Here is a 27665-nt window from a genome sequence, read left to right as displayed (position 1 = left end):
GGAAGGGAGAAGGGAAGGGAGAAGGGAAGGGAAGGGAAGGGAAGGGAAGGGAAGGGAAGGGAAGGGAAGGGAAGGGAAGGGAAGGGAAGGGAAGGGAAGGGAAGGGAAGGGAAGGGAAGGGAAGGGAAGGGAAGGGGGAAGGGAAGGGGGAAGGGAAGGGGGAAGGGAAGGGGGAAGGGAAGGGGGAAGGGAAGGGGGAAGGGAAGGGGGAAGGGAAGGGGGAAGGGAAGGGGGAAGGGAAGGGGGAAGGGAAAGGAGAAGGGAAGGGAGAAGGGAAGGGAGAAGGGAAGGGAGGGGAGGCTAGGGGAGAAGGGAAGGAGGAAGAGAAGGGAGAAGGGAAGGGAGAAGGGAAGGGAAAGGAGAAGGGAAGGAGGAAGAGAAGGGAAGGGAGAAGAGAGGGGAGGGGAGGGGAGAAGGGAAGGAGGAAGAGAAGGGAAGGGAAGGAGGAAGAGAAAGGAGAAGGGAAAGGAGAAGGGAAGGAGGAAGAGAAGGGAAGGGAAGGAGGAAGAGAAGGGAAAGGGGAGGGGAAAGGGGAAGGAGAAGGGAAAGGGGAAGGAGAAGGGAAAGGGGAAGGGAAAGGGGAAGGGGAAGGGGAGGGGAGGGAAGGGAAGGGGAAGGGAAGAGGAGGGGAGGGGAAGAGAGGGAGGGAAGGGAAGGGAGGAGGAGGGGAGGGGAAGGGGGAAGGGGAAGGGAAGGTCCTGCAGGGCGCAGGGTGGTGGCTGTGAGGCTCTGTGGTTTCCCCGGGGAGGCTGAAGCGCTGCTGAGCACTAGTGGCCCGGCAGCTTCTCTGGCCTTGGTGGATGAGTTGAGGTTTGCCTGTTTAGGCTCTGAAAACAGTTGTCTGAGGGGACAAAGCGAGTTAGACATCAGAATAGTCATCCCAGGGAAGTGGTAGATTCCTCTACACTGGACGCTTATAAGGCTCAGCTCGACAAGGGTTCTGGGCCATCTCATTTAAACTGTTTACCACCCAAAAAAGGTTGGATGAGGTGATTCCTGAGGTCCCTTCCAACTTGGCATTCTATGATTCTATGACTTTGATTTTTAAGCCCTCCCTCTCATGTAAGCGCCACTAGTCTGAGGACATAGTTTAGAAAACAAACATATGAAGCAAACAAAACCCATTAAACTGAGTTTCTCACTTTACCATGATTTTCTATAACTATCTAGATTATCTGATGTGGTGGGTGACTTGAATGATTTTTTAACTTCTCAAATTTAGACACGTGGGCAAACAGGCTTCATTTTACCAGTATTGCATATATATAACTGACTCAGATGCTGTTCTAAATAAGCAGACTAGCCAGAAAATACAGTTGGACAATGACAACTTTCTGTTTGCCACAGGTTATTTTGGGCATTGTAAGTAAGTATGTCTGGCCTGTTCATGGGCAGTGCCCTGCAACAGGCTTGTGTGTTTCTTACCAGTCGAGGGAGGTCATTCTGCACCTCTGCTCTGCTCTTGTGAGACCCCCACCTGGAGTGCTGCATTCAGTTCTGGAGTCCTCAGCATACAAAGGATGTGGATCTGTTGGAGCGAGTCCAGAGAAGGGCCATGGAGATGATCAGAGAGCTCGAGCACCTTCCATATGAGGACAGGCTGAGAGAGTTGGGCTTGTTTAGCCTGGAGAAGGCTCCAAGGAGACATTATAGCACCCTTCCAGTACTTAGAGGAGGCCTGCAGGAAAGCTGGGAGGGGCTCTTTATCAGGGGGTGCAGAGATACGGCAAGGGGTAGTGGTTTTAAGCTGAAAGAGGGGAGATTTGGATGAGATATTAGGAAGACATTTTTTGCTGTGAGGGTGGGGAGGCACTGGAACAGATTGACCAGAGAAGTTGTGGATGCCTCCTCCCTGGAGGAGTTCAAGGCCAGGTTGGATGATGCTTTAAGCAACTGGATCTGGTTGAAGGTGTCCCTGTCCATGGCAGGGGTGCTTGGAACTGAATGATCTTTACAGTCCCTTCCAACTCAAACCATTTTATAATTCTATGATTTGGTTGTATACCAAAAAAAATAAGCTGACAACTAAAAAAAAGGGAAGAATTTATCTTATAGTCTTTGCTTAATTTTAGATTATATTCAATAATAACACTACCAGCATATCCACTGCAGAGAAGCTTTTCTTTCCTTTTGGAGTAATTTGAGTCTGCACATAGGTCAGCACAACACACATTTCCCAATCCTGTTATTATTTCTGGGCGATAACTTGTTGCAGGATATGACAGGTAAAAGCAAGCATGCTGCTCTACATTCGAAGCAGCACAGTGTCAAAGGGAAGTCAGGACCAGTGGTCCCCTCCCTGGATTCATTAACAGGAATTCATTACCTCTGGCCACTATTAGGAATATAACCCAAAGTTATCTCTGTGGAAATATTCTAACAAATTTAGCATTACATGTTAGTAATAAAATAACTAAAGTTTGCAGATACTGAAAGAATTCAGAATGTTACTACTGCAAATAAAGTTGCTTTAATGTGGTTGCTTTTACTAAAAATAAGTTAGTGAGCTGTGATTAAGTCTAAAAGCCATTTAACAACAAGCAGAAGCTAGAATTCTATAGGAAAAATAACGTACCATTTTAGCATCTACTTTATTTTTCTAAGTTATTCAGAGTAAAAAAAATTCACTGTGTTAATGACATTAAGCCTATCCAAATACTGGCTATATGGGGACACCCTTGCAAAATATGATTTTTCAAATCTGTTCTGTTTAATTTTTCTTTGCCTTAATAGGGCATTTAAAACACCAACACAGACTTCATTTGAATTTGAAAACTCCCATTTATTTGAGTTAGAAATTAATTGGAAACTCTGACCAATATTTTGTTACATGTTGAAAACAAGTAGGTAATAACTAATAACTTTTAACTCATGTTTTACAAAAGGTTGCAGTTTGATATATCCAGTCTTCAGTTAAGTGGATCAAGCAGATTATAAACAACAGCACCCAGGAGAGGCATGACAGTGAACCTGGGAAGCCTTTGGGAATATGCAAAATACCCCCTTCATCTAATGGCTCATGTCAGGTGGTGACATTATTTTTGGTGGGACCGCTTACATTTCTGTTAACCTGAAATAATCCCCATATATTTGATTGTACTGAGCTACTAAGAATTCTGGAAGGCTCTGGGTATTTTTATGTCTCAAGTAAAAATTTCACTGTCCTGCGCTTCTGGTGGGGGCTTAGCCCCTTGCAGGACCCTTGCAGTGAGCAGGAGACAATTCGTTGCTTCCAGTTCTTCCTGCATAAGGCAGAAGACAGTCTAGCCTAATATTTGTTAATCCATAATAGCCTGTGTAAGTGCTGTATAGTAAAAACCTAGTGGGTTTTTTTATGGATAAACCATACCTGTTGATGCAAATATTTGCTGTTGCAGACTGTTATTGCACTGTGGGAGGTTGCCTGGTTTTCTGTTGATTAGATTTGTACAGTGAGTGACAGTCTTGGACAAAATCCAAGTCATACATTAATACTAGTATTACTTAAACTGATGTAAGTTAGTGCAGAATAAACAGTAATCGGCAGCTAACTCGACAACTGTAGTAAGCTGTCCACTCTAGTCACAGGTTTCTTTGTTAGGTGCCCAATAGACACTTCCCATTATATGTTGTTTAGAGAAAGGTAACGAAATCATTGCCAGGTTATGCTTATGTCAAGGAAAGAAATACAGAAAAATTACAGACTCAAAAGTGCTAGAAAAAAATTGAGGTGAGGCTCTTGCTCTTAATATTTTTTGTAACAGAGGAGGAGGGTCTGTCACTGGAAAAGATCTGAAAAAAAATCTTTGGAGTACTATGAAATAAGCAGGACCATCTAGCAACACAGTATTTTTGCTAACTAACTGACTAAAGGATGTTAATACCTATGTAACCTGTACACTAGGTGCATTCATTTATTTTTATTAATTGAACATACTTTGTATTCTGTGCCTCATTTATTACATTCAGTGTTATATTTGCTGTAACTGCTGTGGAAGGGTTACAATAAAGTCAGAGGCAATGAAGATGGGTGCTCATCTAACAGGTGCTCCCCTCCCTTTGTTCTTTGTATACACATATTCAAATCACATAAGGCAAGGGACAGGATAGGGCCTCTTAACTCATTGCTTATTTCCCTAGCAAATAAACCAGCAGCTGCAGGTCCAAGCCCCAGCTTAGCACTGAGAAAAAGGTGGGATTTGTGTTGGACAGGATGCTTTCATGGAGCCCTTTAGCCAACTTCTTTTGGGACTTACAATGCAAAATATATTTTCTGCTTGTAGGTAAGAAACTATGAATTATATTTGATTGTCATTGTGGAAATGTGGATTGGTGTTATACTTCTAAATTTAAAGATGTTTCTGTTGTATTGTCATATGTTTTATTTTAAGAAGGTAATCTAAAAGCTTTTAATCAGATAGCATTACCCTGTTTTATGAGTGGAGCTAGAAACTTTTATCAGCTGACAAAAAATAAGTGCTATATATAATCTCTAAATAAAACATGTGCATTGTTTAGAGATATTGTCACATTTTATTAAGTGATATATACATTGTGCAGTCTTTTTATTTATAAGAAGTTAGGCTGGACAGATTCTGAACCGAAGTTTATAGAGAAACTGTTACACTTCTCTTTAAAAATGCATTATGTTGGGACAGTGCAGATACATTATTTTGTAGTTCATTATGATGCCTTACAGTAACTAGAGAAAATTTATAACTAACATTTAAATGTACTTGGTATTAACACTAAATTAAGCTTTCAATCAACTGAAGAATGTCTTCCAGTTAATAGTATACATGTTTGATATCTGGGTGCAGTTTTCATAAGTATACATTTGTTATCCATGCAGTTGATAAAAATAGATGTTCTACGTACTTTGACTGGAATATCCTGTGACTGAATATTAGACAAACTTGTGTTCCTACACACTCTTACAGTTCACTTTTTCTATATTTAATTGCTTTTGTAGCTTATCAATAGAGGGAATACATACTATTACAGTTGTTGTGCATCCTCTATTCATGTGTAAGGACAATTTTTACCTTCTTTGTGAGCTTCACCTGCTTTCACCTAGATTCCTTGATTTTAAGATAAATACTTTGCCAGAAGTTTTGAGTTCTTAACAACTGTAGTTTCATACGTACTTTATCAAATTTCTTCTTTAAAAATAAAAACATTGTTTGACAAAAAATACAATGAATATTCACTTTATCTACATTACCACTTTGACAGTGTTTATTAAAGTCCTACAAGAGATAACTGATAGATGAGCAGGGTGCTTCGTTGTACAAACTTGTTCACTAGGAAGTCATTTGCTCAGAGACACGTTTCCTAGTACAGGAAAAGCTTGTGCTCTGTGTCGTGGCAAGAACTGGGTGCACTGAGGGCATGACACAAAGCCCATTGAAGAAATTGACCTCTGAGGCAAGAAATATATCAAAGACAAGGCTCAGCAGAAGTTGTTCTTGGGCAAAAATCCCAAAATGGAGAAGAGTGTGCCTGAGTCCCTGCTGCTATAACTGCAGGACATGGGAGTTGCAGATTCCTAGTCTGTTATATCTCTTTTTTTCATAAATGAATATATTTGCAAACAGTGTAAAAAAACTTGCCACTGATTTAATGCCATCTTACCCCAAGTTCAGGGGTTTTGGGAAGCAGAAGAGCCAAATGAAAACTGGTGAAAAGTAGTTGAGAACCCAAACTCTGCAAAGGAGATTTGCATGTTCAGTTCAGAGAATGATAAGACCTCGCTAAGCAGGTTTCAGTTTATGCCATAAACTCAAGAGTTATGTCATAGTTTTTCATTTAAACTAAATCTGTAGCCTATGTTTTATGTCAACAATGATTCTGTTGTGCTTGCTAATACTGGCAATAGCTAAGTGAGATGGAGGTAAAGCACAGATCACTGAGCCCCAAATGGAGGTCATTTTGGTACAGCGCACTTGCCTTACAGTGACTATACAAAAACTAGTTTTCAGAGTTCCATCATTTTGGAAAAATCTATATGATGCTTGGAAAGCTGTAGAGATGGACTTAAATTATATGGAATTTGTGCCTGATAAGAATGAAGTAAGAGTCTGGCACACTGGGTTGACTTTACAGTAATTCAGGGATTAGTCATAACAGGCTTCAGTTTTAACTAAAAATCAAAACTTATGAAATTAGTCTAATATTCCGGGCTGCAAAAGATTTGATCTCTGTTAAAGCCAGAAGTCTTCCAGCATAGCCTAGCTTTCAACAGAGCACCATTGTCTAAGAATAGCTAGAATAGCTTCTCTGAGCCTCAGCTTGCCTTTACCCTAACCCTGCCAACTGCTGAGGAGCTCCTGCATGCTGATGGCGCTCCATGAAATCACCCCAGCAGAGCAGGAAAGCCACTCCTGAACAGACTCCGAGGGCAAACAGAGTTTCTTCCCTGACCACTTCTGGTCTTTACTGAAAGAATTTGCTTAACTGCAGATCAAAATGTCTTTCCAGCCAGTTACATGGATCCACTTTTCCTCATGAATCAAGGGGAATGAAGTTAATTTACAGCTTCTATTCCCACATTTTTTTTAACAAAGAAGAAATTAAGTTTTCCAGCCACATTTCTCTTTATCTTACTCTATTATGGTGGTGCCTTCTGTACCAGTTATCCCAGTTGCTTTGTGCTCACTACCCCTGCTTGAGTTTTGCCGATTTTCTACACAAACAGATCTGTGAGAAATATTATTTGTTATACATATTTTATGATTACACTGCAGCTGTTACTGGTTTCTTGTCCTACCGCACAATCGCTTATTGACAGCTAGATAAACCTCAAAATCAAGCAATGTCATGTGTAAAGAATGAGGAAGGATATGGGCAGATCTTTTAATTGATCATTTACAGATCTCTCAGTGTTTGGCAGATGTTTTTGACTTCATTCAAGGAGATTTAAAAGTTGAAATGTATTCAAAGGGCTATATGATACATATTTCTATTTGCAGAAGATGGCGTTCAGTAGGAGGAAAGGAATAGATGGTGGATGTTGCCCTGGGCAGTGCATTTTCTCTCCCTCAGTTTCCAGTGCACTCCTATGCAGTAGCAGATGGATTACATAAATCATTGGTTTTACGTATTCTTAGTAATAAGAGGTTGCTTTTTTCCTAGGGTTTTGGCTTAGCTCTTGCATTGCATATTCAGCAATACCGAGCACTCAAAGCTGAGCGCTCAAACCTGCAACTGAAGTCAATAGGAGTTGCATCTTGAACATATTAAAATCTGTTTATATGTATTTTGAAAAATCCAGTCCCTAATACTTCAAATTGATCACCCAAAATGAGCAGCTATTTTTTACTGTTAATTTTCTCGGGGATTAAATTTATCATTTCTAAAGTTGTAGTCGTATCAATTATAATGATGTTGTGAAATCAATTCATTACTGTTGATGCTTCACACCATTGCTGTACTTGTGGGTGCTGTGAAAAAGTTTGTGTGGAAATCAAGCACTCAGTCCTAATAGTGAAGTTTCAGTAATGTTCTATAAATCTGTCTAAGTGCAACACAATGGAAAATTATTCAAAAATAATATATGAGAAAGCTGACTGAGGAGTGGACTTTTTGCACTCTAATGGAGGCAGGTTTCTTAGAGAACAGGATTAATCATGTGGCTGAAAAATTTTGCTTCGTGTATATCGACAGCAAACCTTAATTCAGCTTTTTCCTAAAGTTAGAATACTTGACTTTTGCAAGTGTAGTAATGCTTTTTGAATTTAGTCTTACGTAAACAGTACAGACAGCAATAATAACTACATATCATTTTAATTAGACAAATTCTTGGAAGGGCTGCTTGTTAGATTTTTCAGTCAGTTTTCCAGTGTAACTGGCAAAATAACAGGAAGAAATTTCTCTCTAGTGAAATCCAGAAAAAATCCTAAATATTGAGTTTGCAATTCAAGACTTTTAGACCATATAAGCTCTAAAAATTGGAAATATTTTAAAGGTAAAACATTTTAAACACTCAGGTAAATGCATGTTTTCTCAGTTTTGTCAATAAAAGTTGCTTTGCCCAGAGATGACAGATACCCTTCCTTTGGCTTTTCGTACATTTTAAAGTTAAAGCTCTGTAGGTAGATCCAGTTCCACCAAGGTCAATGAGACTTTTCTGCTTTCTTACTTGAAATCTGAGTCATAACTATACAAAAAAGTATAAGCTTTAACTCTGAGAATTATTTTTCTCTGTCAGAATTTTTCATTTGAGTTTTCCAGTGTTTACATTTGTGTTTGGGGTTTTCTTTTTTTGTTTGTTCTTTCATTTTTATGCAGGTATTTGTTCTGCCTTAAAGCTGACAGTACCATCTCATACCATCCATGGTATTGAGGGGCAACGACTGCGTCTTTCTGTTGACTACAATTTCAACACCACAGCTTCTGAAATCCAAATTATTTGGCTTTTTGAGAGGCCTCAAAGTAATCCAAAATACTTGCTTGGCTCTGTAAATCAAACAGTTGTTCCAGACTTGGAATATCAGCACAAATTTACCCTCATACCGCCAAATGCATCTTTGATTATCAATCCGTTGCATATCAGTGATGAAGGCAATTATATTGTAAAAGTAAATATCCGTCGAAATGGGACAATAGCTGCCAGTCAAAAGATTCAAGTGGCTGTCGATGGTAAGTTAGCAAAATATAGCATCTTCATTTTGAAAAAAAAAATCCAGTAGTTTTGAAGCACTGATTCTTAGTATCCAGTTAAAATGATTTATAATTTAATCCATTCTCACATGAATGAATACTAGGAAGTAAGTCATGGTATTTTCTACTGCTGTTGAAGGGGATGCTACATAATGTCATCTTTAAACAAAATAAATATTTTTACTAATATTTCAGGATCATAAGTAATAATCTGAAGGAGTATAGAAACCAATAATATTAAATTAGAAAAACTTCTAAGAAATAATGTTTCATAAGGCTCTGTTGTGCTACTGGTCATGGGGATGCATTACCTTTCAAACAATCTTTGCCCCTGAACGACACTTCACCAAGGAAATACGCAACCATTTGCCAACTCAGGATTTTATTCTACCTGCAAGCTAGAGGTGTGTGGCAAGGTCACCCTAAAAAAAAAGGAAAGACCACAATGGGATTTGAGGAGGCAAAATTCAACCCCACCTGTAGAAACTTATTCCAGTGTCTGATTCCTCTGTCACTACCAAAGAGAAGTCATTATCTTCTGCTGGTGACCTTGTGTATACAATAGAAGCCTGGATCTGAGTTCCTAAAATAGTGGAGTTCCCTCTTTGTACTGTGCTTTTTATTATGAGAATAGGGAAAAAAAAGATACAGAAAAGAACTATCTAAAAGAATGACAAGAGACTACTCTAAGGTATGGATTTTATGTAGATCCCTTTAACTCTTGGCCTTGAAATAATGAAATGAAGGACACATTGGCTTGGCCAAGTTGTAGCTGTCATTTAACTCCCACACTCGTCCCAGTTTGTAGCCATCCTCACAAACGGATCAACAGTGCATTTTGGCATTGCCCAGTGTCAGCAGAGCTGCAGGCAGACATACTGAGGAAGACACGCGCTGTGGGCGATGTCATGCTTTGCACTCTTTTCATTTCTGTGGCCACAGCAATATGCTTATGACACAGGAGATGGAGGCTACACTATACCTAACTGCAGCCTTTGTCCTATTACTGGTAATATGCAGTCTAGATTTATTTAAGCACTTAGCACAATTCTTACAGTCACTAGCTAAGAATATGTCCTTTTTTCAACCTTTAACCCCATTTAATAAGTAAACATTGGAATCCGAGTACTTTCCAGAGAGTATCATGACTGCTTATTTGTATCATCTTGACAATGGAAACTGTAATATACTGTCTTGTCACTTTTATACTCCTTTTATCTCTTTATTTTGCAGTTCCTGTCGCAAAGCCAATTGTACGTACTGAACCATCTTCAGGGGTAGTGGAGTATGTAGGGAATATTACATTAAAATGTACTGTGGGTAAAGGCACAAGGGTAGTTTACCAGTGGATGAAAAATGGTAAGCCTCTCCATGCCAGCCCTAATTACACCTTTTCATCAAACAATGCAACACTGCTGATTGTTCCTGCTGTAAAAGAAGACACGGGGAATTACAGCTGTCTGGTATCTAACCCTGTCAGTGCAATGGAAAGTGAAATAATTGCACCAATCATATATTGTGAGTATATGAAATATTCATGATTGTCTTTGTATAAATGATCTGGTCGGAAAGAGTACCTCTAACTATGGGAACAGTCAGAAAACAGTTGTGTCAACATTATATGTGAGATTACATTCAAAATGAGTTTACCACCCTAACACTGAACAGTATACTAAAAAGTTACTTGGTGTCATTTAGTGGTGAAGATGAGTCTGATCTGCAGAATTCAAACATGAACTTCAAGAATTCCACAGTACAGACATCTTCAGATCCGGATGAGATTTAACTCAAAGGAAAAAAAATAATCAAATGGGTATACATGAAAATATTGTTAGAAATGGAGACAGCAAACTAACGAAAAGCTAAGTACAGGAAGTACCAGGCAGAAGCAAGGACTGGTATTAGAAGGTTTTCCTTAAGATCATTTTGAATCCAGTCCTGTTTAATGTTTTCATTAATGACATCAGCAGAAAGATTGGGGATATGTCAATGAAGTTCACCTGTGACATTAAACAGGGAGGACTGAATGACTTTGACAGAGTAGTAGAACTGGTATGAAATTTGCTAGTGAAAAACAGACAGACATGCACTTTTAGAGAATAAAAACAGGAACTTCTGCTGATGAGGTGGAAATTGGTTGGGAAATAACTGAGGCAGTGAGCCTGGGTGATTGAGCTGTCACAAGATGTCTGTGAACTGGCAGTGTGATTCAGGCATGAGAAAGATGCATGTAATTCTAGGGTGTGTTGGCAAAGTAGTTGCAACAAGGCAATAAGATAAATACTCATGGCACACAGAAGATGAGACCACACATAGAATACTGTGTACAATTCCCAGAGCACTAATCTCAAACTCAGTCAAAACAGAATAGAAAGGAATGGACATGAGACCGGAGAACTCAGTCTGGCTTAGCAAAACCAGAGCTGAAAGGACTGTTCACTTTCCATATCAAGTGGGAAACATGGGGGAGCAAGAAGAGTTGCATTAACAAAAAGTTGCTGGCAGAAGAATAAACCATAAGCTAGCCATATATTTTGACTGGAAATGGAAGCATCTCAGAAACTATGAACATAGATTGTGTTCATGAATGAAATGAGTTGGAGGAAACAAAAGATTGGTTTAGTCAGCATTGAACGATTACATTTTAAATATTCGAAAGGGCACTCTAATTTTGTCCCTTATCTCTCCTGCAACGTCAACTCCCAGTTGACCTTGCCAGGCTCAAATCCTCACGTTCTCAGTGGCCAAACTGTCCTTCTTAAAGGAGAGCTGAGATCAGACGTGCCAGGACCTACATTGCCACCAGCCCTATTCAGACAGAACCAGTTTACCTCATGGTACAATGTGGATGGCACAATGCAAGGACTGGAACTGGATTCCTGTCCAGCCAAGGTGCTCACTCTTGCTTTTGCTGGGCTCTGTAATCTGGCAGCTGGTAGACAGCATATGCCCTAGGCTTACTATGATTGCACTACCAGCATACTCAAAACCTACGTCTCTTACTATGTCATATTTTCCTCCTTCTCCCTTCTTCTCTGATTATCCATTCTGCTACTTATTTATTCTTAATTATAACTTAGAAGAACAAGATGAGGGGAGGTGTTGCATCTTAAGTGTGTGTGTAGGTCTTTACACCGCACTGGGAAAAGAGAAAGAGTCTGCCTAAATTAGTGAAAATTAACAAAGGCTTTGTTAGATAAGAGCTGATCCCTCAGGTGCAGTTTATGTAATTGTCAGTAATGCAGACATGAAGATGAAGGAACTGCAACAAAGAGTCCTAAACAGAGCAGATGTGAATTGAACTTCTGTTCACATTAGACAGAGGAATGATGATAAAGTGCTCCACAAGGAAATAACCAGCACTGATGTATTTTTAAGTTATCATTATCATAATTTAAAAAAAATCTTGTTCTTTCCACAACATTGCACATTTTTAAATGCCTGCTTTCATACAGTCACAGTCTCAGCTTTCTTACATACCTAAAGAGCTAAGAATGAAAGCTGCATCTGTATGAATGTGCTGCATCTGTATGAATGTGCTGCCTCTGCTGTTTTTCTCACTTTAATGAGCTATGAATGGGCCTTATACACTTCTCTCTTCAAAGAATACCTGCACAAAACTGGAGGATGCTCTATCCAGCGCTACCTGACAGTCTTCTTCCAGATAAAATCAGATCAGGCTAGAAAACTATCTGACACTGTTGGTACCTTTGAAGGACTGCTCTCGTCATTTCTGGCACAGCCCCTTCAGCATTCACATTTCTGACCTGTTTCATACAAGATTGGCTCCAGAGGGTTCACTTTGTTTGTAATTTAATATCAAAAAAAAAAAAAAAGAGAAAACAATGCAATGCCAAAAGACTGCAATACTTTCATTACTATCCATAACTAAATTAGTGATGAGAATTAGGGTCTTACTTCTGAGCTCTCCGAAGCCACATAGTTCAGTTTGGCCTCTGCCTGCAGAGAAGGTTTTGTCCCAGCTGCCACTTGTCAATAACAATCTGGAACAGGCCCTGGGATCTCTATGTGCCATATGTCATTGCTCTGAGGGAGTTACAGGGGTGATAAAAAAAAGGGTCACTCACAGTAAATACCAGCCATATGCTTGGAAACTGTAACAGTCATGATCATAAGAGCAATTGGAAATATTCCCACAGAGCAGTAAATTGTTACTCAGAACAGGTGATTTATTATTTTACAAGTCATTTAGTTAACTGGCTTTACAGAGACAAGAGGCCAATTTCTGTTGGGAATGATGCTGGAAAGGAGAAGTAGGGCTGAGGGTTCCATGAAGGCTGACATTGTGGGTTTTTACTGAGAATCAGATGTGTTGTGTTTTATTCTTCATTTCTCATTAATATAATTCCATATCTCCATTAGCTATGATGATAATGCACTCCAGAATACAGCTATTGCAGTAGCATGACCCAGAAATAAATTATTTCAAGGCTGGAAGTAGCTGCTGTAATGGAGGCTACAGTAGAAACTGCAGTACTGTGGAGACAGAATCTAGCAGATGAAGTGGGATTTCTTCCTAATAACTTCCCAAAGCTAGAATATATTTAATCCTAAAGAGGAAATGTTTAATTACCTGCTTTTCAGAGTCATCCCTGAAGCTGTATATCCCTCAGCTACCAAGTGTTTAGGGGTTGTGATGATGTATGCGGTCCTTGGGAGAGGCAAAAGACTGGTTAAAAAAAAAGCAGAAGGTTTATCCAAGGCTTGTGTTGACTTCATCAAGGAATGGCACTTTCCAGGCCTTGCCAAGATTTGACTATTTTTAAGAAAACCTTTCTTGTTTTTTCAAGCATACTTCCCCAACCAGTGTACGTCAGTGTTTTTATAATGGTTTCATTTGATTTGAGGCTTTTGTACGAAAGTGTATCTGTATTTTTGGCGTTCTCCATTTATGTTTCAGTGTTATCATACTGATAAAAAAAACAAGTTTAATTTTGATTCTTTTGCAGACTGTGTCAAATCTCCCACTATAGTGAGTGGGCACAGAGACCAGTTAGCAATTCTTACCATTAATCTCTGTTTATGTCACAATAAAAGCTAATTCTTCTATGAAGGAAGAGTTGGATAGGGAAAAAACACTGGTTTGCTTTGTAAAGTAAATAAAGTTGGGGTTCCCCAGGGCTCAGTACTGGGTCCAGCCCTGGTCAATGTCGTTATCAATGAGCTGGATGAAGGCATTGAGTGCACCCTTAGCAAGTTTGCGGATGACACTAAGCTGAGTGGAAGTGTCGATCTGCTGGAGGGTAGGGAGGCTCTGCAAAGGGATCTGAACAGGCTGGACTGCTGGGCAGAGCCCAATGGCATGAGGTTTAACAAGGCCAAATGCACTTGGGTCCTGCACTTGGGGCACAACAACCCTATGCAGTGCTACAGACTAGGAGAAGTCTGTCTAGAAAGCTGCCTGGAGGAGAGGGACCTGGGGGTGTTGGTTGACAGCTGACAGAACATGAGCCAGCAGTGTGCCCAGGTGGCCAAGTAGGCCAATGGCATCTTGTCTTGTATCAGAAACGGTGTGACCAGCAGGTCCAGGGAGGTTATTCTCCCTCTGTACTCGGCACTGGTGAGACCGTTCCTTGAATCCTGTATTCAGTTCTGGGCCCCTCACCACAAGAAGGATGTTGAGGCTCTGGAGCGAGTCCAGAGAAGAGCAACAAAGCTGGTGAGGGGCCTGGAGAACAAGTCTTACGAGGAGCGGCTGAGAGAGCTGGGGTTGTTTAGCCTGGAGAAGAGGAGGCTGAGGGGAGACCTAATTGCTCTCTATAACTACCTGAAAGGAGGTTGTGGAGAGGAGGGTGCTGGCCTCTTCTCCCAAGTGACAGGGGACAGGACAAGAGGGAATGGCCTCAGGCTCCGCCAGGGGAGATTTAGGCTGGACATTAGGAAAAAATTTTTCACAGAAAGGGTCATTGGGCACTGGAACAGGCTGCCCAGGGAGGTGGTTGATTCACCTTCCCTGGAGGTGTTTAAGGCACGGGTGGATGAGGTGCTAAGGGGCATGGTTTAGTGTTTGATAGGAATGGTTGGACTCGATGATCTGGTGGGTCTCTTCCAACCTGGTTATTCTATGATTCTATGATTCTATGAAAGTGTGTTCCTGCCTATAAATAGTGCACAAGGGGATTTACTTTCATTTATTAAAAAGTCAAAGTTTGGTACATCACTTTCCCATATGAAAAAAAGGGAAGTAAATACCAATAACGGGTGAGTCCCTGTGAGAGGCTAATATTCTGGGAGGGCTTCCCATTCTCAGAAATGTGCAGTCTGAGAGAGGTCAGCCAAGCCAAAGTAACAGTGATAGGTCTGCAGTTCCCAGAAATGCTCATTACAGGGTCAGCTGGCTCTTGAATACAGTAAAACAAGTGACTTGGGAATTGCGGAGCCTGTGAAGAAGTAGCCCAGCATCTAGAGTTTAAAAAATCCCTTGATTCTTCAGAGTGGCCCCTGCCATGTAGGTGGGAGCCACGCTAACCCATGCTGAAGTGAATCAATATTGCACTTCCTGAGTAAATATTACACAAGATATTGGATATTCCCTAAAATGAGACGGCAAAAAGCTTACAGCTAAGAAATAAGTAGAGAAATGAAAAAGTTTGACAAGTTTGCATTGTGAAATATGGACATTTAGTTAAGAGTGGACTAAAGTCAGGTCATGATGTGATAATCTATATTCTCTTGTCTGAGCCTTCACAAATAGAGAAAAAAACAGAGGCAAAATAATCTTTTCATGTGCTGTGTGCATTTTGCCCATGTGTTCTTGAAGAATAATACAGTGTCATTAAAAAGACAGACAATAAATAGAAGTGTGCATGTTAGAGGAAGTTCTAATCTCAGCCTGAATTTCCTGATGAGAAATAGATTCTGAAATATGCCAGTGTGCCACTTCATGTAGCACAGAATTTCACATCCAGACCCAGCTACATTATCTTAATACTTCTGGACAATGATAGGAAGGTGGAAATACTACTTGATTGCACAGTTTACAATGGACATAATATGGATTTAACTCTCTTTTCTCTATGCCATTCTGGGTGAGCAGGAGCTCACTTGTCAGCAGCTTTATAGATCCTCAGGGGTCCGGTCTCCTGCTCATTCTACATATTTTTTTCTTTTGACTTCTGTCAGTATTAGATCTCTGAATTTTTTATTATGCATGTAAGCCCTGAGGGAGTTAGCATCACTAAAATGATTAGTTCTTTGGACTGGAAAAAGCAATTCAATGATATTCTCTACACGTATTTCTGTACTTAAATCCCTGTAAAAATCAATGTTAAATATAAAGATCTAAACACACCATGATCTGAAATGATCTGTTAAAATAGCATGGGAAATAGTCTTATATTTAAAGATATTGTTTTCCTTCCCATTTTCTCATGAAGATTAACCTCAAAAAATACTTTGCTGCTCAATTTTCTGAATAATGAACACATGACTGTTAAACAATATATGCCTCTTCTAATTATATTCAGAAACACAGCTTGCTTTCAGCACAAGGGCTTACTCTTGAAAGAAACATAAATGCTGAAATATTAGAAGCTTACTAAAGTGAGAGGAAGGCTGAAGTTTATTTTAGCAGTCATTTAAGGAAAACTTTTTCTGAAGTTATTTGAGGCACGCCCCATCCTATATTATACCTTCCCCAAATAATTATTATACTGCAAAGTATTACAGTGAAGGTTGATACAATTCGAGGGCAATTTGTTCACTTTTGAATGTGCAGAGAGATTACTTATGCCAATAAGTTTGGTATTTAAGTAGGAAGGGTCAGATATACTCCTGAAGAAGAAAGAACTGCTCCTTTACTTCACAGCTTTTCCAACTTTTTTCAGTTTCCATTCTTTTATCATACTGAGCCGTGCAGACCTGTGCTTTTTCATTAAACAGCAATTAGATCAGTATTAAGTGGGTGTAGTCTGAGATCAACCTAGTACAGATCAAGTTATTGAACTGAAAGCTTTTTAACTGTAACTGTTTAATCCAATACCAGCCATTCTAAAGGCTAGTCTTACTTAAAAATTCTGAGCTTAGAGGTATGCTTCTATTTGAAGTTTAATTATATACTTTGATTTTATTTTTTTCCACTGTGATTTTTTTTTCAATGCAGATGGACCTTATGGACTTAGAGTTAAATCAGATAAAGGTGTGAATATTGGGACAGTGTTTACAGTTGACATGGGAGAAGTTATATTGTTCGACTGCTCGGCAGATTCAAATCCACCTAATACTTATTTGTGGATCCAAAGGGGTGACAATACCACTCATGTAATTAAATATGGACCCCATCTGGAAGTTGTATCTGATAAAGTGACCCAGAAGACAATGGATTACATGTGTTGTGCTTTCAACAATGTGACTGGAAAACAAGATGAAACTCACTTCACAGTCATCGTTACTTCTGTAGGTAAGAACATTAATTCATTGCTGTAACTGTGACATCTAAACAGAGTGTTAGCCTCAGAAAAAGTTTTTAGTCACAGTGTGACACAGCTTGGGACAAGGCCCACTAAGTTGCTGAGGTTTTGTGAGATTTTAACACTAAAATATATTTGGCCAATTGGAACTGTATCACTGGAGTAGAAATGCTTCCTTGGTAGGCAAACCTCATCATGACCAAGTAACATGACCAAATTACATGTCTCTACTCTGTTTCTTACTTCTTGCCTTTAAAAATACTAAAGATGAATAGAACAATGTGGGCCATTGTTCCTAAGAACAGATTTCTTCCAAGGCTTGCTATCCTACAGCCTTCAGGAGCTGTGAGCCCCGAGGCCACCGTGCAACCAGTTCATGGGAGAGTTTCAAGCATACAATATTGACCAAAATCACCAGGCATAGGCTCACAACAATGAAGGTTTTTATTAGTTTTCCATTGTGGTTAGGTTTTATACGAACCTTTAGATCAGTGTATTATAATAATGCAAGATATGATGATGAGTGGTTTTATTATAATCTGTTCATAAAAAATATTTCACTGTCATATTTATGAGTCCCTGCGTTGACTACTAGGTACTGCTGAACACCTTTATTTCTCATACATTATAACCTCAGTTCCTCTATCAGATTGCATTAAACAGCAACAAAGCAGGGGTTTTTTTCAGAAAATTTCCAGAAGCATACAGTGAAGAACAAGATACTGAGGAAGTCTAATGTCTCTTATTAATACATATAGATAAACATACTTTCAGATCAGGAACTTATAATGTTAATGCTCAACAAGATAGAATAGATTGCCTTCTAGAATATTTAAGAAAGCAATTTTGCTTGTGTAGAACAGAGAGCTTGGCCATTTGTTAGTCAGGTAAACAAGAAGAGCAGGTGTCTATCATTCATGCTGACTCATGGATTTATCACAAATTATTTCAATAGACTGGAAGGAAGAATGGTTGCAATTTTACAATTAGAATACTGCACTTTAGAACTAATCATTGTGTTTACTGGTGAAATAAAATGCAACCAGAGCGAGGTATCAGTAAAATAAACATGATATTTCGCCAGGAAGTTTATGTAAGCTATGATATGTATATGAAATTCATCAATAAGTGTTAAGAAATTCAGCTGAGATTTCCTTTCAAAGGGCAAAAAGAAGGCAAAGCTCCACAGCTTCATGTTTAGTTGCACTTAAAAGCATACATTTCCTAATTACAAATATTTTGCCTAAATAAAGCTTTTTAAAACATTTTATCCTCTGTATGTAGAATTAAAAGGTATCCATTTCCACCTCTATAGCCATTTTTCTTCCTGATGAGTATTTATTCAGATAGTACTACATCCAGATGCCAAGCCTACACTTTGCAATGCAGTCACCTCTTAAGAGGTATAAATTTACACATGAGTCTAAACCTCAGAGACCCTGCTATATCAGGCTAAATTGTGGTTGAGATGATTGAACGTACTAAGAAAAGTCTATGAATGTTATTCCATATCCCTTCTTCCTGTCCCCATAATCCTAGACACGGAGCCTGGACTGTGCTTCTCAAAATACTGGAATCCCATTTTCAGCAACAACAGGAACTTTAATGTCTCAGAAGACCTTACATGACTTCCTCAACTAAGGGACTTAACCTCACCTGTATGGCACTATAAACAACTGCCTAATTAATGCTAAAGATCATGAAGAAAACAATTATATCAATAATTTACAATTCTGTCAATCACTGTACTAAGCTGTTACCCAGTTTTAGCTAACTAGTTAGGTCTTAAAATAAGAGGATGTATCTCATTATGCACACAAGTCTTTGCTCAGCTCTAAAGCCGAATCAACTTGAGTGTGTTAAGTGCACATGAGGAGCACATCTTTGTTTTCTGCACTAGTATGCCTGTGGAGGTAAAATTTATTGAGTCTAAAATTGAAATTATTCATTTTGAAGAACATTTTTAAGGACTCTGATGATTCTCCAGTGTCTGGGGTTTTTTTCCTGAGGAAAGCAGTACATTCAAGGTGATTTATTTTCCCCATGTCTTTGGAATTCATCTTTTTTGAAATCCACATATTTAATCTTTGTGATAACTGCCAAACAGCCAGCACAAGACAAGTGAATTACATGGAGATGTATGTAGATATAAGTAACACTGACTGCACAGGAGTTCGTAAGTGTACTAGAAACATGTCCAGCTAAATAATGCACATTTGTATTTTAATTTTAAAGCTGTCACTGACAAATATGCAGCATTAATCAGTATGGATTGTGACATGTCCTTGAATTACAAGAATTCTGTACAAATCAGAGCAAAAGGAGGAAATTAAGAGTGCACCAGCAACTCTCTGGCATTTCCTAACTTTCACATTCATGTCTTATAAATTCTACGCAAATGTTTTCAACATGGTTTTGTGTATGTAATTATATACATATTGCATTTGTGTTTTATCAGTAAATCCTGCTGGAAAAATGCATATCTCGACAAAAGATCCAAGAAAAGGAAAGAAATACTTTGGATGTATTTATAAGTGAATATGAAGAAACATCAGTTATTGGCTTCTGATGGGGTTTAATAAACAACCAGGTTGTCAGTGATCTGAAAATCTTTATAAAAAATACGGTAGTGTAGTTATCCCCTCCTACTCGCAGCTCCTACAGGTAGGAGGATTTCCCTCCCATCCAGCACAAACTGCTCACCTAGTTGTCACCTAAATTCTTGGTAGCTCACTGTCTCTATGTCTAAAATCAGAATATTCATCTACTTTTTGTGCTGCTGTAATTTGTAGATTATGTTTATTGACCTTAGGCTCTAGGTACCAATATGTTCTGGACTAATTTCTGATATTCATATAACTGCTTTTCCACTTAGGGAGCTCTGTAGGGGAAAAAAAGTATTACAAATTTATAAGAACCCAAATTTTGTATCCATTTTTTATTTCTGTGCTGCTTTCCTAGCTTCAGGTGAATTTCAAAAGATGCATTTTTTCAGTCTTGTTGTAGCACCTTACATAGAACAAGAAACTAAATACGGTACTCATCTTTTTTGTCACAGGATTGGAAAAGCTGGCCCAGAAAGGAAAATCTTTGTCTTCTCTTGCAGTAATAACTGGAATTTCATTATTTTTGATCCTAGCTATGGCCTTTTTTTTCATATGGAAAAGATATCAGCCATACAAGGGTACGTAAAAGCTAAGCACACCCCAGCTCTTCCTTTGGACTATCAGAGCAAAACGAATTAATTTTCTTTTTTTCTTCTTTTCAGTGATACAACAGAAGCTGCAAAGCAGGTACAAAAATAAATCATTCTTGGGTCTTGAAATCCTTTCCATCAAGAGAGTTGTATTTTATCATATTATTTTTCTTTTCATGGCTTATAGCAACAAACTGAAAAACATGTTTATGTTTTCTAGGCCAGAGGCTGACTACAGGAAGGCACAGACATTTTCAGGTAATGCTAATGAACAAAATGTGAACATAAAGTTGAGTCTATTCCTGAAAAATTCACCATATCCATATACCAAAAAAAAAAAGCAGGAAAGGAAGGGAAGTGTGTTTTTCACTTGAATTGCACACCTACCTCTGTATTTGCTTACTTAAGAAGAAAAACAAAATGACAAGAGGTCCTTGTGGGCTCAGGTCATGGCTGGAGATCACAGCAGTATGTAACTATTGGCTTCAGTTCTAGCTGTTAATGCCAGTTAGTCACCTGTATTCTGCTGTTCTCTCCAATATGAAATAACTTAGTGTTATTATGGCACAGCAGTGAGAGGCAATGTGCCTGAGAGCATCATGCTTCTAAATGTTCACGGCAGCAATCAGTGCCAAAATTGTAAGATCTTAGTATGACATTACAGTACCTATATTTTAGCCTCTACCACATTCTATACTACTTTCTCTGTGTCATTAGGACCCAGTGTGTTTTTGTAACTGCCTTTTTTCCCTCCGCTATCCTTTCTACACCATCTTGGACAGAAGAGGCTGGAGACCAGCCATCCTTTGGAGGGGTAGTACTTTTGTTCCCATCTCTTTCTAACAAAGCATTAAAGCAGGCTATAAGTTGCTACTTGTGAGGCAATAGAGAAGCATATGAAGCTTAGGAAGGTAAGAAATTCACTTGAACACAGAGGGTCTTTCATCCCAGCAAGAGGTATCAGAGGAGAGAATCTCAGCACTGTCTTTAGTGCTGCAGCCTTTGCTATGGAGTGATGCCCAATAGACATCTAAGAGACTCAGATCTCCTGGGCAGTGGGAAGGTAGAGAAAAAGAGTCCCACTCTAACTGCAAGTTGTATCTGAAGTCCCAGATGGCATCCATTTTTTGTTCTCAGCATTATGAAACGTTCAGGTGGTACTACCTCACTACAGCTTAGACTGCTGAGATTATGAAGTGGGCCTCTCTTCTATGAGAAATGAAAGTAAATCACTCTAGCCTTCCAGCAAAAAGTGTCCCAATGGCTCTAACAAAACTATTACTGAGGTTAGCAAGCGGCTCCTCACTTGATCTAAGGTGTTGGAAATAGCCAAGCACTGTGCATGCCAGTTTTGCAGCTGCCCTGCATCACTCCACACCAGCTTAGGAGCTTGGCAGGGAAGTGGTTTAGAGCAGATGAAAAAGCCGATATTCAGATGTTTTAAAAATTAGTCCATATTACATTGCCAGTAATAATTTTCCAGGTTTGCATGAAATCTCAATGACCTTTATTTGATTTTTTATTTTTTTTGTTCTAACTATAGGGCATGAAAGTGCTTTGGATGATTTTGGGATATATGAATTTGTTGCTATTCCTGATCCCGCCAGTAGTTCTAGGGTATGTGATTTTATATCATAAACTGGTAGTTTCTTTTCTAGTTCTTAATGTGTACCAAATATCTGTTCTAGAATACGTCAGCTTGCTTCTGTTCCTTTTTACAGATGTCTATATGACACCATAGTCATGGCAATTGTTTACCCAGCAAACTTACTCTTTCTTTACTCTGTTGCTAGTTCAGTACTTGTATCAACACGGTGCAGTAAGAAACTAACCATGCTCTACAGAGAATCTCAGTTCAGCTACCCTATATTAAAATAGTATTATTAGTTTAGGGTGGATGGGATAGAACTGAACCACTTGTGTCACTTAAACAAATCAACTATTGTGATGCTGTTTTCTCCCTTGGACCTAAAATTGCTACTCATGCAACATAGAGCTTTGGCAGTGTAGAAAAGCCTCTAGGGAGTTGTCATTGTAAAAATATACAAGCTAAATCTCAGCTATATTTCACTATCTCAGCTATATTTTGTTAGCTTCATGCATTGCGGGGGAGGAGTCAGGCGCAGGAATTTTTCTACCAGATAAAGATCTACTATATATGCTACTTCTCTGCATTGTGGCTATGCTGTATAAAAGGACAAGTGAAAAGTCAGAAACCAGGTCACAAAATTAAGGCACAACAGACTGAAACTGCGAGGAAATAGAAGAAGGACTTTCCCTTTGCTATGGAAAATTTCTGGCAATACAATCTTAAACCTTTGGAGAGCATCAATACGGTCAGGTAAAACAGGGCTCTTACAACATGATCACACAGGGTCACATCAAGTCACACCTACTTAGGTATTATGATTAGTTCACATAATAAGTAACATATTTGCAAAAAACAGTCATCGATTAATAAACCCTTTGCTAGGGTTAGACGATTGAAATAGACATTTCTAAGGCTCCAGTGCTGTTGTAAATGCTAATGGAGAGAACTGAATTTTACAGATGAAAAGCTTTTAGAAAACAGCAGAGCTGAACTGTATCTGTGGAGGTTTGTGACCACAGGAAGCTTATTAAGTTTGGAGATCAGGTCCTAAATCATCACAGCCTTAAGCACACTGTGGTATCCCTTAGGCTGATCATATCACAGTCACAAAATAGGGGCTTCAGGAGGCCAGAAGGGATAGAGAGGTGACAAGGACAATGGAGTGGATGTACAAGCAATAAAATCTGTTAGAATTGCCCATAAAATATCAAGAAACAGGAAAAACTCCTCTGGTTTGTATTCAATTACTCAGATTTATGGCATTGCAGATAAACTCAGCATTTGATCCATTTTGGTTAGCAGAAAAAGGGAAAAATAAGAAAGTGGAGATATTGAAATAGTAAAGGTTAGATGTAGGCAGAAAAACTGAGAATTCCTTACAGATGAGGTGTTGTGTTGATGTAAGAGCAGATCTGTGTGCATATACATGTTGAACGATTTCATTATTACTTCATTTATGGAAATTCCATGCAGTTACCTCTCTTTGACATGCTGGTGGGAGTTTTATGCTCAATTCTTTCCCTGAATATTTTCTCTTTTACTATCTATTCTTCCGCTTCTCCCTTTATTAAATGTTTTGACTTGTGGTACACCAATATAAAATAATTGCTATATTAAATGTGAGAGCTGCATCCTAAATGGTCTAAGATCCTTACTGAATTTAAACTATTGCTTGCCTTACTACAAGTGTGATGAAAACTGGCTGAAAATGAAATCTAAACTAATAGAGACAAACTGTTAAATCCACATGCAAACCATTAATAAGGCAAAAAAATGAGAAGTTACATTATCAGTTTAATTTCTGTTGAATTTTTTGCCATTTGTACTCACAGTAGGAATACTCTTTACTATTTTTAGGTTTCAAGTCACTCTGTTCCTGGCTCTGACTTTGTCCCAGGCCAGGATATGCTTAGTACAATTTATGAAGTTATTGAGCATGTTCCTGAGCAGCCCCAACAAGATCATCAACAGTAAGTTAAAGCCTGTGTGCAGTCATGCACACTCATGCACACTCATGCAGCTCAAAGACAAATAATTTTGCATCCAGAACAGTAGCTGGTGTTTGATTCCAGCTAGAGGGATAAGCAAGGCAAACAAGTATAAGCTACATCAGTTCCTCACTGTTTCCTATCCCATCCCTTTTTCTCAAGACTCAAGTCTGTTGTTTCATCATGCCAGTTTTGTCTATGTGTGGAAAAACAAAAACTAAGGTCTTCAAACACTATTTCAAATGAGAATTCCCAAATGTTTTCAGAGGGTGGCTATAGTTTCAATGCACTGAGACATCAGCACTTCCTATTGAGCAAGTTAAATCTGAAGATCAAAGCGGTTTAATTGTCAGCATAGCTTCAACCTGCCAGCCCTGTGCCAAGAAGAGTTAGGGCAGTGGTGGGGGTGGTGCAGTGTTGAAACTGGTCAGCTGGTCAATAACCAGTGAGTGTTAAAACAGTCACCGAAAGGTTAACAGACAATGCTTAGTTACCTGAGTAAGCAATGACTTAATCTGTATGTTGACTAATGTTTTAGAGCAAAAGTATTCTTGTTCTGCAATGCCCTGGCTAGGAACTCCACAGAAACACTTTTGCTGAGTTAAATACTGGAAATACCCCAGCACGTTGTGCTTATGCAGTTAGTGTCTGGTAGTCCTGGTTTTGTTCAGATCACCTACTTCATAGCACTTCTTGGCATAATAAGAATGAATACACTGTAAAGTTTCTGAAATTGAGGTATAACTCCCATAAGTCTGTTGTGAATATCTACAGTCTTTCTTAACAATTAAAAACAGCACACAGGATTTTACTTGGTAACAATCCTATTATATCACATTTTCCGTGTTTTTATGGTGTGTTCTGTTTCTTTTATGGTTGAAATGGAAAATACACACTCTTACCAATATACTAATAAGTTGGCTGAGTAATTGCAATGTTTATATGATTGTGTTAGCATTCATTACTTACACTATTAAAAATGTTGTGCTGGTTACATCTTTAACTCTGTGTCCAAATTATGTATGCAAACACACAGCCTTGCTTGTAAAACCAAGCTGATGAGTGAGAAAGCAATAACAAATTACTAAGGACATTTTTGTTCTGCTTGGAGTCACTCACTTGGAACCTCAAGATGATTTTTTAAAGCAGATGTAAAAAGCAGCATTCATGAAGTACATCTTATTCTTCCTCCTACATGTCTTCCTTCTCAAATGTCTCATTGATACATCACCCCTCTAAAAACCAAATAAATTTTAAGTAAAGGTAACTTTGTGACAGTACAGATTTCAAATCAAACTTCGCAAATAATATTTTGTTATTGTAAAGGACTTACTTGCATAAACCCATTTTGCTGTTCTTCTCGAATATCAAAATCTTTAAAAAGAAATGTAGGAACACGGTTTTTGCTAATGAAACAACATCTGCTAATCATGATAATAAGTAGAGTACTAAGATCAATTTTAATGAATTTTACGATTCCTGATCTGCCATGAGCACTCTGAGTGGTAAATAAATAAGGACAATGAAGTCCATACTGATGCTTGCAGCAGAATGCTTCAGCATTCAGTATAACAAAGAAGAAAACCACCACAGAACAGGGAACAGAGCTGGGAAAGTAATTCCAGAATCCTGTAGTGCAGCAAATGATTGCTTATAGATGGATCCCAAGGACCTGACATGCAGCCATCTGTACAGTAATCAGCAATGTTCATGGGAAAAGTGATGCAGAATTTCCCTGCCCTCTGCTTATGGCAGGAATTTCTCTTCATGCAAAAGAAAAGAACAGATGTTGAGGGAGCCATACGGGTTTGTTGTTAAAGTGATCATTTTACTCTTATTCCCAGTGGTTCTCACTGGAAATGTTGCTATTTCATAAATTCCTTAGAAATAATTGTGCAAAGAAAAATCAGTCAAAACCACTGTTTCATTCTCAGATTTACAGTCTGAGACTCTTTCAAATCCTCTCTTTGAATCTAACTTCTACAGTGTTAGCTGATGCTCTCTCACTTGCTGTTAGAAATCCCAGTGACAGTACAAGCAAATTTGTGGACTAGCTGATGTCTAGCACCCTGAGAGTAGCTTCTTTTCCTTATGTTTTTATCAATCAACTTTTTATCCATTTACCCACACATGCACATATGCCTCAGGAACTCTAAATAATTGCAGAATTTTAGCTGTGCCCCATGTCTTAAAAAGTAAGAATACTGTGGGAAACTAATTAAACTCTTAAACTCTTTTGGATTTGAACTGACAAACTCGTTAACCTAATGAGTCAAAAAATGAGCTGAGATGTTAGCTGGCTTTTACATTTGCATGGTCACTCTTCAGACCGGCCTTTTGCAGATTTGCTCCTGCTCCTCTGAAGAATCAAAGGGAAAACATGAAATCAGTTTACAGTTTTTGAGGAAACTGTTCTGTTCTGTCTCTTGGCTCCACAGTCGCAGAGTTTTACAGGACTGTCACATACTCGACTGTTTAATTAAGAACACTGTTTTATGCCATTTAGCATTGTTTTTTTAGGGACCCTTGCATATTTTTTAGATTAAATATAAATCCTGTGACAAACTGGAAAACAGGCTCTTCCACATGTGAGAGAAATCCCAAGACGGCTGCTAAAGCTAATGCTGAAGAAGCTTAGCCAGCTTTTGTACATAGACAGCTCACTACTCTTCCACAAGCAGAAAATGTTTGTGACTTACGTTTCATTTTCACTTGAAATGAAGATAAAATTGCACCATCCCCCTCTCCTCTCACATGCACTGTTTCTCTCAGTTCAAGCTTTAACCATTTCACAAACTTCTGCATTGCCATCTGCTGAAGAGCAACAAGGATACAAACCCTTGCCAGGCATTTCAGCACAGGGTTCGTACTGTGGACTACATGGATTCAGCCCCTGTAGCAGGTGTTCAGGAAATTATTGTTGATACCATATGAGCAACTTGAAATACCTATACTGAAAAAGCAGCAATGTGGGGTGCTATGTTAGCCATTATGTTATTTGTGGCTTAGACCTGTCTTATCTTTTCAAAACTAGAGATCACATGCATACTAAAAATACAATCAAATATCAGTGTGCTATGACCCTGATGCTTGTATTCAGGCTGAAGAATTATCTTACTTTAGCGTTTAAAGAAACTGCTGGTTTCTTTATATATTTGCAATAGTGTTTTTTAAGGGAAAGAAAGGAAGCACTGTGGATGTTTTTTTTAATATACGTATATGTATATGTTCTTTCCTAGATGTATATGAAGACACAGGGAAGAGGAAATCAAAGCATCTGAAAATACAGAAGTGACTTATTTTTCTTTATTATATATTGAAAGGAAATGACAACAACTCCAAGAATGGCAAAGGCTTATGCCAGCTTTTCTTGAAATAGCAATTTCTTTTCAGACTGACAATTTCTTTCCTCTGGGTGCTCCAAACTGCCAATTTTTAAAATTCTTTTTTGCTTATTTCTAATTCAGTGGGGGGGAGGGGGAGGTGTTTGTTCCTTACTTTTTTTTTTTTCTTATTTGTGAATCCAAAAGACAAAGAGACAGCTTAAAAACTGCACATTAAAACCTATGTATTTTATTACAATAATGGGTGGGAGGCATAGGAAGGAGTTGGGCCCAAGATGCCTCCCATGGCTGTTTTATTTTTAAAAAGGAAAAAAAAATGTGTATGGGGGTTTTTCACTGGCGTTGACTTTTACAAGAGAAAGTCTCCATATTGGTATGAAAAGTAATATATACTGTATGTCAGATTGAAAATGACATTTGGAGTTTAAAATAAAGTCTTTCTTCTAACTCTTTTAATGTAACACTATCATTTAATTT

General features: G+C 38.6%; 1 protein-coding gene across 3 annotated transcripts; it reads left to right on the top strand.

Annotated features, from left to right (window-relative positions):
- Positions 1–4101: 4101 nt before the first annotated feature.
- Positions 4102–27269, top strand: HEPACAM2 (HEPACAM family member 2). 3 transcript variants are annotated; one of them, XM_069860446.1, is made up of 10 exons: positions 4102–4262; positions 8269–8619; positions 9874–10158; positions 16763–17059; positions 20128–20253; positions 20338–20362; positions 20486–20523; positions 21809–21882; positions 23714–23826; positions 27084–27166. In XM_069860446.1, exons 1-10 carry the CDS (start codon positions 4193–4195, stop codon positions 27091–27093), a joined length of 1389 nt encoding a protein of 462 aa, XP_069716547.1. In that variant the 5' UTR covers positions 4102–4192; the 3' UTR covers positions 27094–27166. The 3 variants fall into 3 exon arrangements, with proteins under 3 accessions (XP_069716547.1, XP_069716550.1, XP_069716549.1); XM_069860449.1 differs by lacking the exon at positions 23714–23826 and having other exon boundaries at positions 27084–27269; XM_069860448.1 differs by lacking the exon at positions 27084–27166 and having other exon boundaries at positions 23714–23901.
- The last annotated feature ends 396 nt before the right edge of the window (positions 27270–27665 follow it).

This window comes from Phaenicophaeus curvirostris, chromosome 6 (assembly GCF_032191515.1).
Source record: "Phaenicophaeus curvirostris isolate KB17595 chromosome 6, BPBGC_Pcur_1.0, whole genome shotgun sequence".
NCBI lineage: Eukaryota > Metazoa > Chordata > Aves > Cuculiformes > Cuculidae > Phaenicophaeus > Phaenicophaeus curvirostris.
The sequence above is the reverse complement of the archived record's forward strand: the minus strand, read 5'-3'. Positions and strand labels throughout refer to the sequence as shown.